The sequence below is a fragment of the Balearica regulorum genome, chromosome 5 (assembly GCF_011004875.1).
Source record: "Balearica regulorum gibbericeps isolate bBalReg1 chromosome 5, bBalReg1.pri, whole genome shotgun sequence".
Classification (NCBI taxonomy): Eukaryota; Metazoa; Chordata; class Aves; order Gruiformes; family Gruidae; genus Balearica; species Balearica regulorum.
This window is the reverse complement of record NC_046188.1, coordinates 354,604-368,476: the sequence shown is the minus strand read 5'-3', so window position 1 is coordinate 368,476 and position 13,873 is coordinate 354,604. Positions and strand designations below refer to the sequence as shown.

The 13,873-nt window shown below is 55.6% G+C and overlaps 1 protein-coding gene across 3 annotated transcripts in view; it reads right to left on the bottom strand.

Moving 5' to 3' along the window:
- Positions 1–1,424: 1,424 nt before the first annotated feature.
- LRFN5 (leucine rich repeat and fibronectin type III domain containing 5) overlaps positions 1,425–13,873 on the bottom strand; it is a 60,539-nt gene continuing 48,090 nt past the window's right edge. For 2 of the 3 annotated variants that reach the window (XM_075753034.1, XM_075753033.1), the window contains exons 2-3: positions 9,925–11,332; positions 8,022–9,267 (exon numbers count right to left, since the gene is read on the bottom strand). In XM_075753034.1, the coding sequence (XP_075609149.1) occupies positions 8,325–9,267; positions 9,925–11,312 (2,331 nt within the window). In that variant the 5' untranslated portion in view covers positions 11,313–11,332 and the 3' untranslated portion in view covers positions 8,022–8,324. Of the gene's footprint in view, positions 1,843–8,021; positions 9,268–9,924; positions 11,333–13,873 lie in introns of those variants that run through there. The other variant, XM_075753035.1, reaches the window with a different exon arrangement.

Here is a 13,873-nt window from a genome sequence, read left to right as displayed (position 1 = left end):
AAGAGCGATGAGTCCAACTCCTGATCAAAATCAATGGTTTTTTCCCCTGGAACTCTCCATTTGGCATGGCATTCTTGTGCGCTGGATGCACCATGGACCATTTATCCCCAAGGTCTGTGGGGCTGGACCAGCACCAGGTTTCTGCACGTGCCCAAGCCCTTGGGTGCCGGGCCCCACTGGTGAGCTTGGGGTCCCCATCACCAACACCTTGGGGTGAACCCTGGCTGCCGCTCTCAGCTCTGCAGCACAGCAGCTGGCCTCCAGCCGTCAGAGGAGAAAGGGTAAGAGGGAACCCGAAGGGTGAGGCTCCTGCCTTGGCTCAGACTCTCCTCCCATGGGCTGCCTGAACCTGGGGAGATGCTGGTGTCTCTGCTGGTACGGACAAACCGTGGGCAAATTGCTCAGCCATCTGCCCACCTGAGGTCCATCATCTGCACAGCGTGGCAGAAGCCACTGGTGGGACCAGACCCCCATGGGAGCAGCTGGGCCGGGGGAGCTACGTCTGGGCAGCTCCATCTCCTGCCCTTCGCTCAGGCGATGTGAAGCCAGTCCCACCAACAATAAATATTTATACTAGCTGTAATCTGTTCTCCAGAAGTTATAGTAAAGCTGGTTAATTCACTGTGGTTTTCATAGAAGCTGTAATTATATTTGTAAGCCATATGGGATTCTTGATGAGGAAGAAAAGAGAAAAAACCCCAAACCCTTTGGTCTTGTTTGAGAAGCAAGGCGTGATGGGGCGACTTGCTGTCACGCTGGGCTGGCAGCGTGGCCAAAGGGGCTGGTGCAGCTGTGGAGGGGTGCAGCCCCAGCACGGTCCTCGGCTGCCCCCCCCCAGGCTTTCCCATGTAGGGGCTGGCACTGCCCAAGAGCTAGCGGCACGCCGGTGCTCAGCACTTTGCCTGTTTCATGGCACTCCTGGCACATGACGCGGCAGGACCCCGTGGTGCCATAACCCACCACATCCCAGTTTCCCCCCCGGTGCCGAGGGGCAGCCCGGCCCCGAGGGAGGGGGGTTCTGCAGGGCCAGCAGCCCTGGTGCCCCAGGGCTTTCCCCACCACGGGCAGGGGCAGACGGGGCGCTCCGTCACTGCTCAAAGCCCGTGCCCTCGCCCAGCACCAAGGGGCAAAGCCGGGCGGCTCTGCCATGGCATCAGGGCCCGACCTGGGGCAGGCGGCACCGGGCTGGGGCTGGGGCTGGTGCTGGGGCCGGGCACACCTCGCTGCTGCTCGCTGAGCAGAGCCCCGCGCTGCGGGGACACGGGTAACCCCCGCCGTCACCCACCGCAGTGCCGAGCCCAACCCCACTCAACGCTGCCGGACACAAGCGGCACGGGGCCCTTCCGTGGGGAGCAGCAGCACCGCGCACAGACGGGCACCCCTGCTGCCGCAACACCCTCCGGATCAACCAACATGCCCACGCCGTCATAGTAAAACATTTATTCAGGTGATATAAGCTACCATGTTTACAGTTTGTGAACTCACCACTGGTGACATTTAACATGACTTGGGACTGCAGCTGCTGCCACCAGAGTTTTCATCATAACTTTTAGTTTTATAAAAACCTTGGACACCAGAAAAAAAGGTATTCAGACTTAATGTGGCAGATGGGAGATGGGCAATCTGTGAACAGGGGAAGAAAGTTTATCCGACGCAGCCAACATCGACGGCCTCTTGGCTTTGGCTGCAGCTTCAAGTAAAGGTTTCGGTGGGGTGAACGTGGTGCAACACGTTAATCTTCGGTGAGTTGGAACCGTATTGTTTTCTGCCGAGTAAGAACGTCGGTGGTAATGTTTTCGGGGAGCGGAGGAGGGCCGGCGTCCTGCAGATTGGCCCCAGCTTCTGTGCAAAGAGACAAAACAGACAGTGAGGGGACAAGGAGCAGGATCCGGCCCTTCCCCGCAGCCGAAGCCGACCTGCCGCGGGGCAGGCGATGCTGGATGGTGCTTGGCAGGGCCAGCCCAAGCGTGGCACCGCACCGACAGCCCTGGGAGCTGCCCCGGGCAGGGAGCGGGCAGCAGAGCCTGCCTTCAGCCCCAGCACCCCCCCCAGCTCGGGTGCTGCCAGCCCCGCGGGGGCCGGGGCACAGCAGGCAGAGCAGGGCGGCTGGCGGGAGAAAGGGTTAATGGCACCCGGCATCCCCAGCCTGGGCTCCCCGAGCCACCACCCGCCAGCTTTGGAGTGTGGCGGTGCTGCTGCTAATGGGAAAATCAAACCAACAAAAAAACCTCCCAAAAACCCAAACTGGAAACAGTAAAACTCATTATTCCAGAATCAGAGAATTTTCCAGTTTCTAGATTTGCTTCTGCCCTCATTGAGGCCAAGCTTTTCTCCACGGCAGGCATTTCAACTCTTTGCACAGTTTCAGAGGTTTGCACAGAACTGAAACCACCAGACCGGAGCAGCGGATGGGCAGGAGTCCGGCACCTGCCTCCATGAGGTTTACGTGCAATAGAAAGTCACTGTAGAGAGAACGTGCAGATGTTTAATTGCCCTGCCCTGAGCTCCCACACGGTTTACATCAACCCATGGTGTAGCGGACAGCCCACGGGGCAGCGGTTCTTCTGCAGGAGGAGCACCGCCTCGCCTGCGGTCCCACCGTGCCCGGCCTCTCCCTGCCGGCACGGCTTCACTTACCTTAGGGAACGCAAAGCTGCAGTTGTGCTATGGAAGTACAAACTAGACGCCTTGTTTTAAATTCCTCCTTGGTTTGCTGCGGGTTACAGCTCCCAGCTGCCTACGCTTGTGCAGGAAGCCAAGGCTCAGGCTTGGCGGGGGGTCCCTGCGTGCCCACACCATGGGCAGGCTGGTGCTGCCCTGCGCCACCCCCTCCGAGGGAAACCGAAGGGGCTGGGGCCACAACCCTTCCTGGGTTTCCTCATTTCCCTCTCCCAGTGGAAATTTCCCCTGCAGAGGAGACTGCACGCCTTGTGTCCCTAGGCAAGCAGCCTGGCGCTCATACGTAGAACTGGCAGTCCCGGAGGAAAACCAGCTCGGCACCAAGCTAGGCACACCAACGTGGTCTCACCATCCAGATTTATGACGTGAATGCTTTCTAAAGTGCAGTGCTTGAAATGACCTGCGGTGACACAGCCTGTTCCAGCACAACAAAACCAGGAGCTTATTCCATCCGTTTTCACACAAAGTTTCCGATATGGGGTCTCTCTGCAGCAAGCAGTATGTGCCACATTTGTTTTTTTCCCTTTTTAGTTTCCTTCTTTCCAAGCTAAGCTTCCTTCTTTCTACAGCAGCAGCCTTCACGCCCAGCTCTTGCAAATAATTATATTAAAAGTCTACAGTCAGCAAGACCAGTACGATTTGCCTTTTGTTGGTCTTGGATTACTGATGCCAGGGTGCAGGTGCTTTAACCCGTACCGCTCCAGCCCGCTAACCTGCGCGCTTTTGTTCGCGGATGTCTGTGCTGTTGTGAAAGCAAGCCCGCAGCCACCTTCAAACAGTAAAAGGACAGGGCACGTGTACTCTTACGGACCTGATTCGATCTGACACGCAGTGCCTAGTGCGATGTACCTGCCCATCGCCTGCACGGAGGGAAGGACAGCAGTGCTGCCCGCGGGGTGGGCTGGCGCCAGCCGGACCCCTGGGGGGGCCCGATGCCCAGAGGGACGAGTCAGCTCCGAGGGCAACAACGCTACAGAACGACTTGCAGACGGAACCGGCGCTTTGCCGCTGGAAGCCCCGGCTGGGCAGAGGTGCTGTGGCGGGTTACTTACCCAGCACGGCCCGGATCCGGCAGCACAGGCTCCGGCACCAGGCCCAGACACCCCGACACGCAGCAAGGCACGCAGAAACACATTCACAAAGGGAAATATGGGATACGTGTCTTCTGTAAGCAGGACCCTATTGACTTTGCCACGGTTTGCTTCTTTTAAACCAGAACTGTGACCAACACTAAAATTACTTCCTACGTTACCAGGGGAAAGGCACTGCGTGATTCCGTGGCTGCGGCTATTGCTGCTCTAGGAGAGCAACAGCACAGCCCGGGTTGCAAGCAGTGCCCTAGCACAGGACAGTAAATGTTCGTGAGCTATTGCGATGCTGACAGACGTTGCCACTCTGCGAGCGGTACCTCCGAGACTCCAGTTGCTCTCGATCAATAGGAAGCGAAGTGATAGTAAGCGCTAGCAGCCGTGACCATTACTTCTTCTGGTTGACTCAACTACTGGGGGCAGAAGCGCACTCCCTCTCGGTGCGGGGTGCCTGCCGTGGCTCTGGGTACGGTTCCGCAGCGGCGCAGGAAGGGCTACGCTGTGCCTTCTCGAGGGCACGCGTGCAGCGAGCGCTGGCTGCGGCAGGACTGTCAGCCGTCACGGCTCGGTGTCGCTCCACCGGCCCGGGATGCTCAACGCCAAGCGTCCGCCCGGCTCAGCGACCACGCTCGGGTGCCGAAGGAGTTACTGGGCGACGCTCTGTCCAGTCGCGAAGCAGTGACCAGCGGGGCTGCACGGGCCCCGGGAGGCAGGAACGTCCCTGTGCTGCCGCAGCAAGCCTCCAGCCTCCAGCAGCGTTGCAGCCGTCGGGGGACGAGACAACCTCGCGGCGGCAGCTCGGCAGGACCCCTGGGCAGGCAGCGTGCCCCGGCGGAGCCACCTCAGGGCGGTGCAGGCAGCGGGGGCTGCCGGGCCCTTCCCAGCCAGAGCGACGTGCGCCCAGGGGCCGCGTCCCCTCTCCCAGGCACGGGACACGGCTCTCGCTTTCCGGGTCACTCTTCATTATCGCAGGGCTGCCCGGGTGCGTGGGGAGGGCTGTGGAACACACGGGGACACGCTGGCAGAAATAAAGCCACATTGGCACCCAGAGCGGAGCAGTACCATATATTCACTGTAAAGAACATGCCCAGAACACAAGCAGACAGGCAGCACAGAAAGCAACTAACACAACAAACTTTTCACCCAACAAAGCCCTGCCTCTCCATCCAAACATTGTACCAGCCCTCTTTAACACAACACGTATGCTCGGAGGAAAGGATGAGGGAAAGGTGCAAGAGGAGGCATGTGCCAGCAATTTTAATAAGAGTAAACAAATTTCTGACATAGTTTCTCCTCCTCGGGTGCCTGTGAAAAAGGACACCGTCTCATGGCTGAAACCTCGGTTAGCCTGTTCTCAAGAAGCATCCCGAGGAGCAGACCCGCGGGCTGGGCGATGCCCCGGGGGCAGGTCTGCGCCCGCAGGTTCGAGTCTCTGCAACCCCCCGTGCGCAGCCTGGGGTGAAGCCAGGACTGCAGCCCACAGACTGCTCCCCCCGGCCCCGACACCCCCGGGACTGCCCTACGTGTGGGCACCCGTCACTGCAACGGGGAACACTCTGCTTGGCTTTACTGGACTCGTATTCGCGTTTCTGAAGCCTTAGGAAATGGTGCAGTACTGCACCCTGAAGACAGACGCACCAAAGTTATTCTGATCAGGAATATCTCAGCACTTTTTCTGCCTCAAACTGTTGGCAACCTCTGGTTTTGCAGAACAGAAAGGACAGAGAATTTCCTCCTTCGTTAGGCTTTCCACACTTTGACTGAATCAAGCCTGGATAAAACGAACCGTCCTGCTGCACAGTTACTCCAGTGGAAACGGCAGATTTCATGCCCGGTGCATTCCCGAGGGACGCTCCTCTCTGCCGAAGAGAGACCTGCGCGAGGCGAACTCCGGGCTATCCAGGTCTAACCGTTCCTACGCTATTAGCAGAGAATTAAATCAAACGCAGGAACATATGGTCCTTCTAAGCTGCTTATACAGATGCACTGTGGACAGAACACTCAGCTTCAGTGTTTAGAAAATGATTCCTTTGAATAAAAAATTAAAAATATAAAAATAAACCTCCCTAAACCACAAGAAGCTATTAATATTTTAGCACTTTCACAAAACATTAGACACATTTACGTCCAGTTTTAGACAACATATAAAGCATTTTCATTTGATGTTTTTAAAATGCACAATTAAAACAAATACTTCAGCAGAAAACCTTATAGCTATCTCCGTACCCAAGTGCAAAGCGAAGGTACTGTCTGCCGAGAGCAGCTCCTCCCTGGGGTGCAGACGCACTCGCTTTTCCCGCGCTTGGCAATACCTCTGTTGTCAGACTACCAGAACCTGGACAAACACATCACTGCCTCCGACAGTGCGCTGTTTTAATAGCTAGTTTCTGTGCATCTCGACAAGAACGTGGACTTCCAGAGAAATCCAAGGAGGCATTTTTTTACAAAAATTTTTTTTTTAACTTTTCCAGCAGGAAGCGGGTATTCTAATTTTGACGCTTCGTTTCCTTTTTGGTCTCTGCATTTCCCAAGGGAAGTAAAAGGGCTTTCTAAAAAAGAAATGGCCTCTTCTTTTTATGTCCCTTACACCACCCCGACCCGGACTCTGCCCTCTACGGCAGGCAGTAACACCACCGAGAGCAAGCCACGATGGCCAAAAGCAGCAGGGCTGACCCCGAGGAGAGACCGGGGGGCTGCCGGGGGACGCTCCCGCCACGACACATTCCCTGCCACGGCGGCTCTCGGGCCGACCTGCTGCCCTGCCTGGAGTCTTCAGGCGTCTGCATGGGGCACGCTGCCCGCAAGAACAGGCACGCGGGGCGTAAAATTTAACTAGTCTATCACTTTAATGGCCGCAAAGCCCATATCCAGCGTATTATTTGGCATCTGAGAATGCACCAACGTTGCAGAGTTAAGCTGTCTCTAATTTGAACATGATGACCATACAAGTTTAATTAATATTAATTGTAGACTTTTCTTTAGAACGAGCAGAGCAGCAGAAGCACGTCTGCCCTCCTCCCAACGTGGGGTTTTCAATTCCTGTCACCTATTGCCGCGTGTTTACGTCCTCACATAGGGGCCTGAAATTATTCCATCCCACAGGCACCGCACTCAAAGAGCAGGTTAAAGATGAGACCATCTTCCAGTGCCTTCACTGTGCACAGGGATTAAAGAAAACTGGAACAAACTGTGGAATTTACAGGAAAGATGCCCTAAAATGCCTAGCAAAGGAGATGACCATCATCATCATCTTGACCGTCACCACGGGTCGCTGAGCAGCTACGTACCCGCCGGCCGCAGCCCTGCCCTGCAGCACCGGGGCCGACCTGCCGGCCCTGCTCGCTGCTGCTGTTCGGCTCTCGGCCCTGCGCCCCGAGGTCCCAGCGCTCCGCCGGAGCTCCACCGGCTCCCACCTACGTCCCTGCCCCGGAGCAGGTCCGCAGGACGGGTGCTGCCACTGCGGCTGGGCTGCGGGGCTGCTCCCACGTTTCCCGTAGGCTCCCCTCGCCCACGTTCCACTCCTCGTGCACCTGCGCTGATGGGGAGGGGACAGCTGTGACCGCACCGGCTGCCGGGGTGGGGGCCGGCTCCGAAAATGGAGCAGCAAACCAAGCCTTGGGGTGGGAGCACTGGCAGACGCCCGCCCTGACGGCTGGCGCTGACCGGCAACGAGTTTTCCCAGCGCTGGCACCAGGCAAAGCCAGCGCCACGGCAGCGCCGGACCGGGTCGGGGCTGAGGAGGGTGCGCTGCGAGCGGTGGCCACCGCTGGATCCAGTGCCGCGGGGACCGTGGGTGCGCGGGGACCGCGGGTCGGGCACCCTCTCGGGGACACCCAGCGGCTTCACCGGCGCCCAGCCCCAGCAAGCCAGACCCCGGTGGGAGGAGAGGGACCCCTCGCCCCGGCACCCTCCTCCTCCTCCTGGCCTCCGCGGCGGCCCCCGGGCACGGCTCCTGGGCGGGCAGTTACCGCGAGGCTGGCTGGTGTATAGAGTGCGTATTTTATTTTACACAACATAACAACACAGCGTTGTTGTTTCTGTACAGCATCTGCCTAAAAACAAAGGCAACACCATTGTCACGGAAAAGAAATATACAGTCTGACCGTTTTAAAAAATATCATTTTACTGATTGATCCAGAAGTGGTTATTTGTTAGCTTGGAGGAAATTTTATTTCCTTTATAAAAGGCTTTTTCTGTGAAAACTCTCTCTTTTGTTTTCTGCTACTGCAGAACCAGGAAGCCAGTCCTAGAGTAGGGAAGGCACTGGTGCTGTTTCATGCTTTTTTTCACCCCTTAATCTTTTTTTTCCTTTTTTTTTTTTTTAATCTCTGAACGTTGCCTTCGGTTTTGATAAAATCAAATGAAAACTAAATAAAACCCTGTGTGCACTGGGTGGCTGATACAGAACCCCGCATGAACAAGCCATTAATCAGCGAGACAACAGTGAACTTCCAAATCCAATTCCCCAGGAGACTGAGTTTCACACAATGTTGGTGTTTTGTTTTTCATTAAAATAAAAATTAAAATTAAAAAAAAAAAAAAGAAAAAAAAAGCAGGTCACACAGTGCTTTCCAATATCCACTCAGAACTGGAGAAAGTTGCTTTTCCACTATCCACATCAGAGCTGTCTGACTGGACTAGCATCCCGTTCATAGACATGCTCCTTTTGGACCGCAATCCACCTGCGCCCCGGGCGCTGCCGGGGCAGCGGGACTCCATCAGCTCGCCGCCCAGGGAGAGCCTGCGCTTGGCTCGGGATGCGTCAGCTGGCAAAGTGAGGAACTTACTTGGCTTTGATTGTGCTCTTTTGTACGTGGGGGCCCCTTTGACAGAGTCGGGGGGACGGCTAGCTAACTGCAGGGCAGTGGAGTTATTTCTGTTAGTGTTTTGGGACTCGATACTGCTGACAGCTTCACTCTGCGGCTCACTGCTTGGCTTTGGCCCCGGCTTTCGCTTCTGCTTCTGGGAGACAGAAGTGCTGGAAGTCCAGGCGGGAGGCAAAGCGGAGGTAGTGGTGGCCGAGTCCTGGCTGGAGCCGGTCTCCGGCGACTGCGTCACGCCGTCGCTGGCAGCCTTGCAGCACTGGATGCCCTCTTCGTGCCCGACAGCCTGCTTGGACATCGACTGCGACAGCACCCCGCTGCAGCCCTGGATTTGAGCCCCGTTCGTCTGCGAGTACACGTTGCTGACCTTGGTGGCCTTCTGCTGTCCGTTGTTGTTACACACCTTGTAGCGGATCATGAGGATGATGATGAACACGAGCACGGAGGCCACGATGATCCCACCAATGATGATAATCATGGTCCCACCCAGGAACTGGGACTGCATGAAGTGGCAGCGCACGTAATCCTGCTCGGTGGTGAACTGCGTGCAGCCCACCACCCTGGTGGCAGTGAGCGAGGTGATCCCGTCGTCATAGATGGCCAGGACGCACAGGTCGTACACAGTCCCAGCGGCCAGGTTGTTGACCAGGAAGGTTTTGCTTGTGGGAGGTATCATTCTGGGGGAGAAGAAAACGAGCGTGAATGCACCCGGCAGACTGGCAGGCACCTCCCCGCCGTGTGCTGCAGCCCCCAGCCGCGCTGAGCACCACCAGCGCTCGGCTCTGCGGGGCTGCTCACCGTCCCTGCAGCAGCTGCTGCCCTGCGTTCCGTGCGGCAGCAGTCCCGCCAAGCCCCCCCGCTCGGCTCAGCTCGGCGCGGCACAGCCCCCCCGTGAGAGCGGCCACCTCAAAAACACCAATTACCCAGCAAAGACGGCTTAGAACAGTGTGGGTGTTACACTCGGCAGCACGCAGCCTCTCTGCACCCCGCCGGCACGGACACCGCCAGAAAGCGCTGCGAGGAACGCATTTACGGACACCTTTCTCCCCGCGTTTTCATAAAGCTGAGAGCGCTAAGATCCATTTAAGTCATCTAACTTTACAACATTTCTGCCAATCAGATTAGTTCAGAGGATTAGAGATCCATTTGGATTATCTAAAAATATCTACCGTTCAAGGTAAATTCCCTATTTGCGAGCAGCAAATTGCACGAGCCTTTCCCGAGGCTCCCACCGTCGGCTGCCGGGGCAGGGCTCTGCTCGGCGCGGCGGGGGCTCCATGTCTGCGCTGAGCAGCCCGGCAGGGCCCCGCGCAAGCGGGCTGGGGCTGCCTTACCTGTAAACAAGGGAGTCATCGTAAGTACCGTTGTACTGGATTTGGAACATACGTATCCCAGGTATATTCCTCTGAAAATTGAATTTCAGCAGAGCGGTAGAGGATGTTGCTTCTGCCACGACCACCTTCTTATCTTGGCTGACTTTAGTATCCCCGTTGCTACTGCTCGCGTTGGAGCCCGACTTGGTGGACGTGGAGATATCCGAGGAGCCGGGGTCGGGCTCGTGGATGTGGTTCGTGCTGTTCAGCAAGTGGGGGAGTTTGATTATGTGCAGGTCCACCGTCTGCGTGGCCTCCCCGGCCGGGTTGGAAGCGATGCAGGTGAAGGAGCCCGTGTCCTTCACTGTCGTGATAAGGATGTCGAGCGTCCCATTGTCGTACACCACAGACCTTGTTGCGTTTGAGATCAGTTTGCCCTCAGGTGAAATCCAATGAATTGCTGGTTCGGGGTCGCCCCGGGCCTTACACCGCAGCGCTGCCCGCTGGCCCTCCAGCACCCGCAGCTCGTGGGTGTGCCGGGTGATGAGGGGAGGCTCGCACAGGAACTCCTCCTCGGGGATCGACCAGAAGTACCGGCCAGACAAGAGCGTGGGAGAAGCGCAGGTCTCCAGGTCGTCCTCCCTCGAAAGACGCCTCAGCCACAACAGCTCGCAGTTGCAATGCAAAGGGTTCCCACCAAAGCTCAACGCAAACGTCGAGGGGCTGATAATTCCTGAGGTTGCTAGTACCTGAGCTCGCTGGAAGAGAGGATCAGGCGGTAGCTTCTGCAGTTTGTTAGACGTGACATCCAACCTGGTCATCTTGTGGAGGTGGGAGAAGGTCCCCTTGGGAATATGGTCAATCATGTTGTGGTCTAGACTGAGAGTGTGCAAACTAACCATCTTCTCCACTGCATCCCAGGGGATGGTTTCCAGATTGTTGTAAGACAAATCCAATTCCTCGAGAGCTAAAACATCATCGAAAGCTGTGGAAGAAATTAAAGTCAGCTGGTTGTTGTTAAGTATCAAGTGGTGAAGGTTGGAGAGTCCGCTGAACATGTCATTCGTGATCTTAGTCAATCGGTTGCTGTTCAAATGCAAAGCCCGCAAATTGCGCAAGTCAGCAAATGCGTGAGGTGTAATAAAACTGATTGTATTCCTGGACAGCGTCAGGTCCACCAGGCTGGTCATATTGGCAAAGTCTTTCCTTTTAATGTTTGTAACAAAGTTGTCTGCCAGCCGTAACTCCACAGTCCTCCTGTCAATGTTGGGAGGAACAAACAAGAGCCCTTTCTTGGCACAAAGGGTGGCAAGGTTCGGAGACAAAATCTGACAGACACAGCGCTTTGGGCAGATCTGAGCTCTCACCACTACGCCAATGAACAGCAGAAACAAAAGCAGTTTTTCCATTGTAGATCAGGTTCAAGAGCCTGTAAGGGAGAGCAAAGGTCTGTTAGTCTCTGCAAGATAAGCAAGTGACATCATAAAAAAGCAAAGGCAAGCTGCCTGTGGTTAAATTGTGAAACCGGGGTTCATGTAACGGTGTGCCATCCTCATCTTGTTACCTGATGTCTTTATCATTCTTTGTATCCTGGCACAAGAGGTTCTATACTACCTTCCAGAAGAACAACTGAGAGAGGGGGTTGTTTGCCTACGCACACCCGTACACCCAGCCACCCACGTGCAAACGGCCCAGCAACGTGGAAGCAGCTGGCGTCGGCAGTGCCTTCGGGGCCCCCCGCCAGAGCTCATCCCCGTGCGACGCACCTCCGCTCCAGACACTCAGCTCTGCGACAGACGCTCCTGACCTCACGGTCTGGAGTTACTTCGCCATAATGCCAGTTATGTATTGAAAATGGGATGTTTCAGGTGTGCTTTACTTGCTAAGCTAAAACTCTCAGAGGCCTCTACGTCATGGCAATTCGATGGGTTTACAGCCATCTCCACCGAACATCTAAGCTCTTCATGCTATTTTCAGAACAAACTTGGAAGGAGCTAATTTTATGTCATTCAAAACCCAAAAATGCAAATAAAACAAACCAACCAACCAACCAACCAAAAAACCCAAGAAAAGCCCCCACAACAACAGGCATCCAAATAAAAATGGAACATGGGCTAATTTTAGACCATTGCTGTTTTCCCGGCTGCCACAGCCAGCAGCGCTGCGCTCCTCTCCCACAAAGCCTGACAGTTCAATTAGCCTTATCTCTTCCATTGCCAGATCCAGGATCCTCAGAGTATGGAAACAAGGAAGATAACAACAGTGCCCACACCAGCTAAATGAAATCATCCGTCAGTGACTACGCCAAGAGCTGCGGCGCCGGTTTCTGCGCAGCCCTGCGTCAGCGTCCCCCACGGCGCGGGCAGGCGGACGCTCCTCCGCGGAGCACGGTCCTGCGGAGAAGCACCTACGTGTCTGAGAGGAAACTCGTGCAGTCGCAAGCAATGGAGCTCAGAGGGACTCCGCATCGGAAATGAAACACTCGGCTCCCTTCGGGACTGATAAAATTATACGTGTACAGATCGGATTACTCAGAGGCATTATCATCCCAGAAATGTACTAATGAAGCTCATCTAAAATAAAATAAAGTTTCACGGCCAGCCATAAGCTGAGTCTTGAATCGTCAGGGATATTTAAAGACATCTGACGTCACAACAATAATTACTGCTCCTATTGTCCAGTCCATCCACAATCCATCCACAGGGCCATGCAAACTCAGAGGAGCCAACAAGTTGCAAAAAGGATGAGTGAAAATACCAGCCTTGAAACCCTGCTCTTCAGCACTATCAATTTATTTTTTTTCTGATACTTCTGGGGACTGTAGGTTTTCATAACTAGTGGCTCCAACTCCCAAGTCCCCAGTGGAAAAAAACCTGGGTACGCTACCGCGGTCTTCAACTGAGTATGCTACTGCGGGCACGGCCCACCGCTGCCACAGTGCTGGGAACCGTTTCCATGACCGTTGCCGTCACTGCTACCGTTAATTGTAGCAGAAAGCAAACTTCCCGGGTAGTGTTCAAAGACGTTTTGTGGATTCGGTTCCATCCAGCCCGTGCCAGCACTGCAGGTTGGGGTGGTCCTGCAGCCGAAACGGACTTGGAGGAGCATGGTGATGCCAAGCAGAGGAGGAGGAAGCATGGCAGAGCAAACCACCTACCCCAACCCCCAAACCCGCTGGTGACGCCCGGCTGGCCGCCTCCGGACACGGCGGCTGCAGTCATGGCCGTGGACTGTCACCCATCCTTTCCAGGCGGGACTTTTTAAATCCAGACGTGACACGTACCGGATCCAAATGGACTCAGCAGCTCAGGGCATCCACAGCACGACTGCCGGGGTCCCCAGACAGCCTTGGCTGGGGACACCACACTCATTTACATTTGCTAACTTAATACTGCTAATTTAGATTGGTAGCTGTGATTAAAGTAATGTGCTTGGATTCAGCCAAGTTCATTTGAAGAGCTATACAAGATTAAAACCAAAACAGCAAGGGGCATTTACAAGTTTGGAAATACTGTTAAAAGACGAAACGGCGACATAAGGAGACACAGACTTAGACCATAGCTGAAGGACAAGGTTACGGTGTTCCCGGCGAGGTGTGGGAGAGTGTGCGGGTCCCAGGACGTCAGCCGTTGCTCTGGGACAGTCGGGCTCCAGAGCCGTCGCTGCCAAGAGCAGCCCCCTGAGCTGGGGTGGGGAGTGCTGATGGGACCACCCCGTGCCACAGAGATGGTGCTGGGCCAGCACCAGCACGGCTGTTCTATCACCCCACCAAGGCCATCAGCTCTGTCGTACTGCAGCTCGGGAAACTGCTGGGGGCAGGTGCTGGGGAGAAACGAGGAGCGCAGAGAAAAGCAGGCACGCCGTTTCTCTTGGACCGAGCCCCGCACGGGAGCCTGTCTCCACACTGAGCTGTCTTAACGAAAGCCAGAGGTGCCTGTGGGCTCCCACCGCTGCCCAGTGTCCAGCTGTT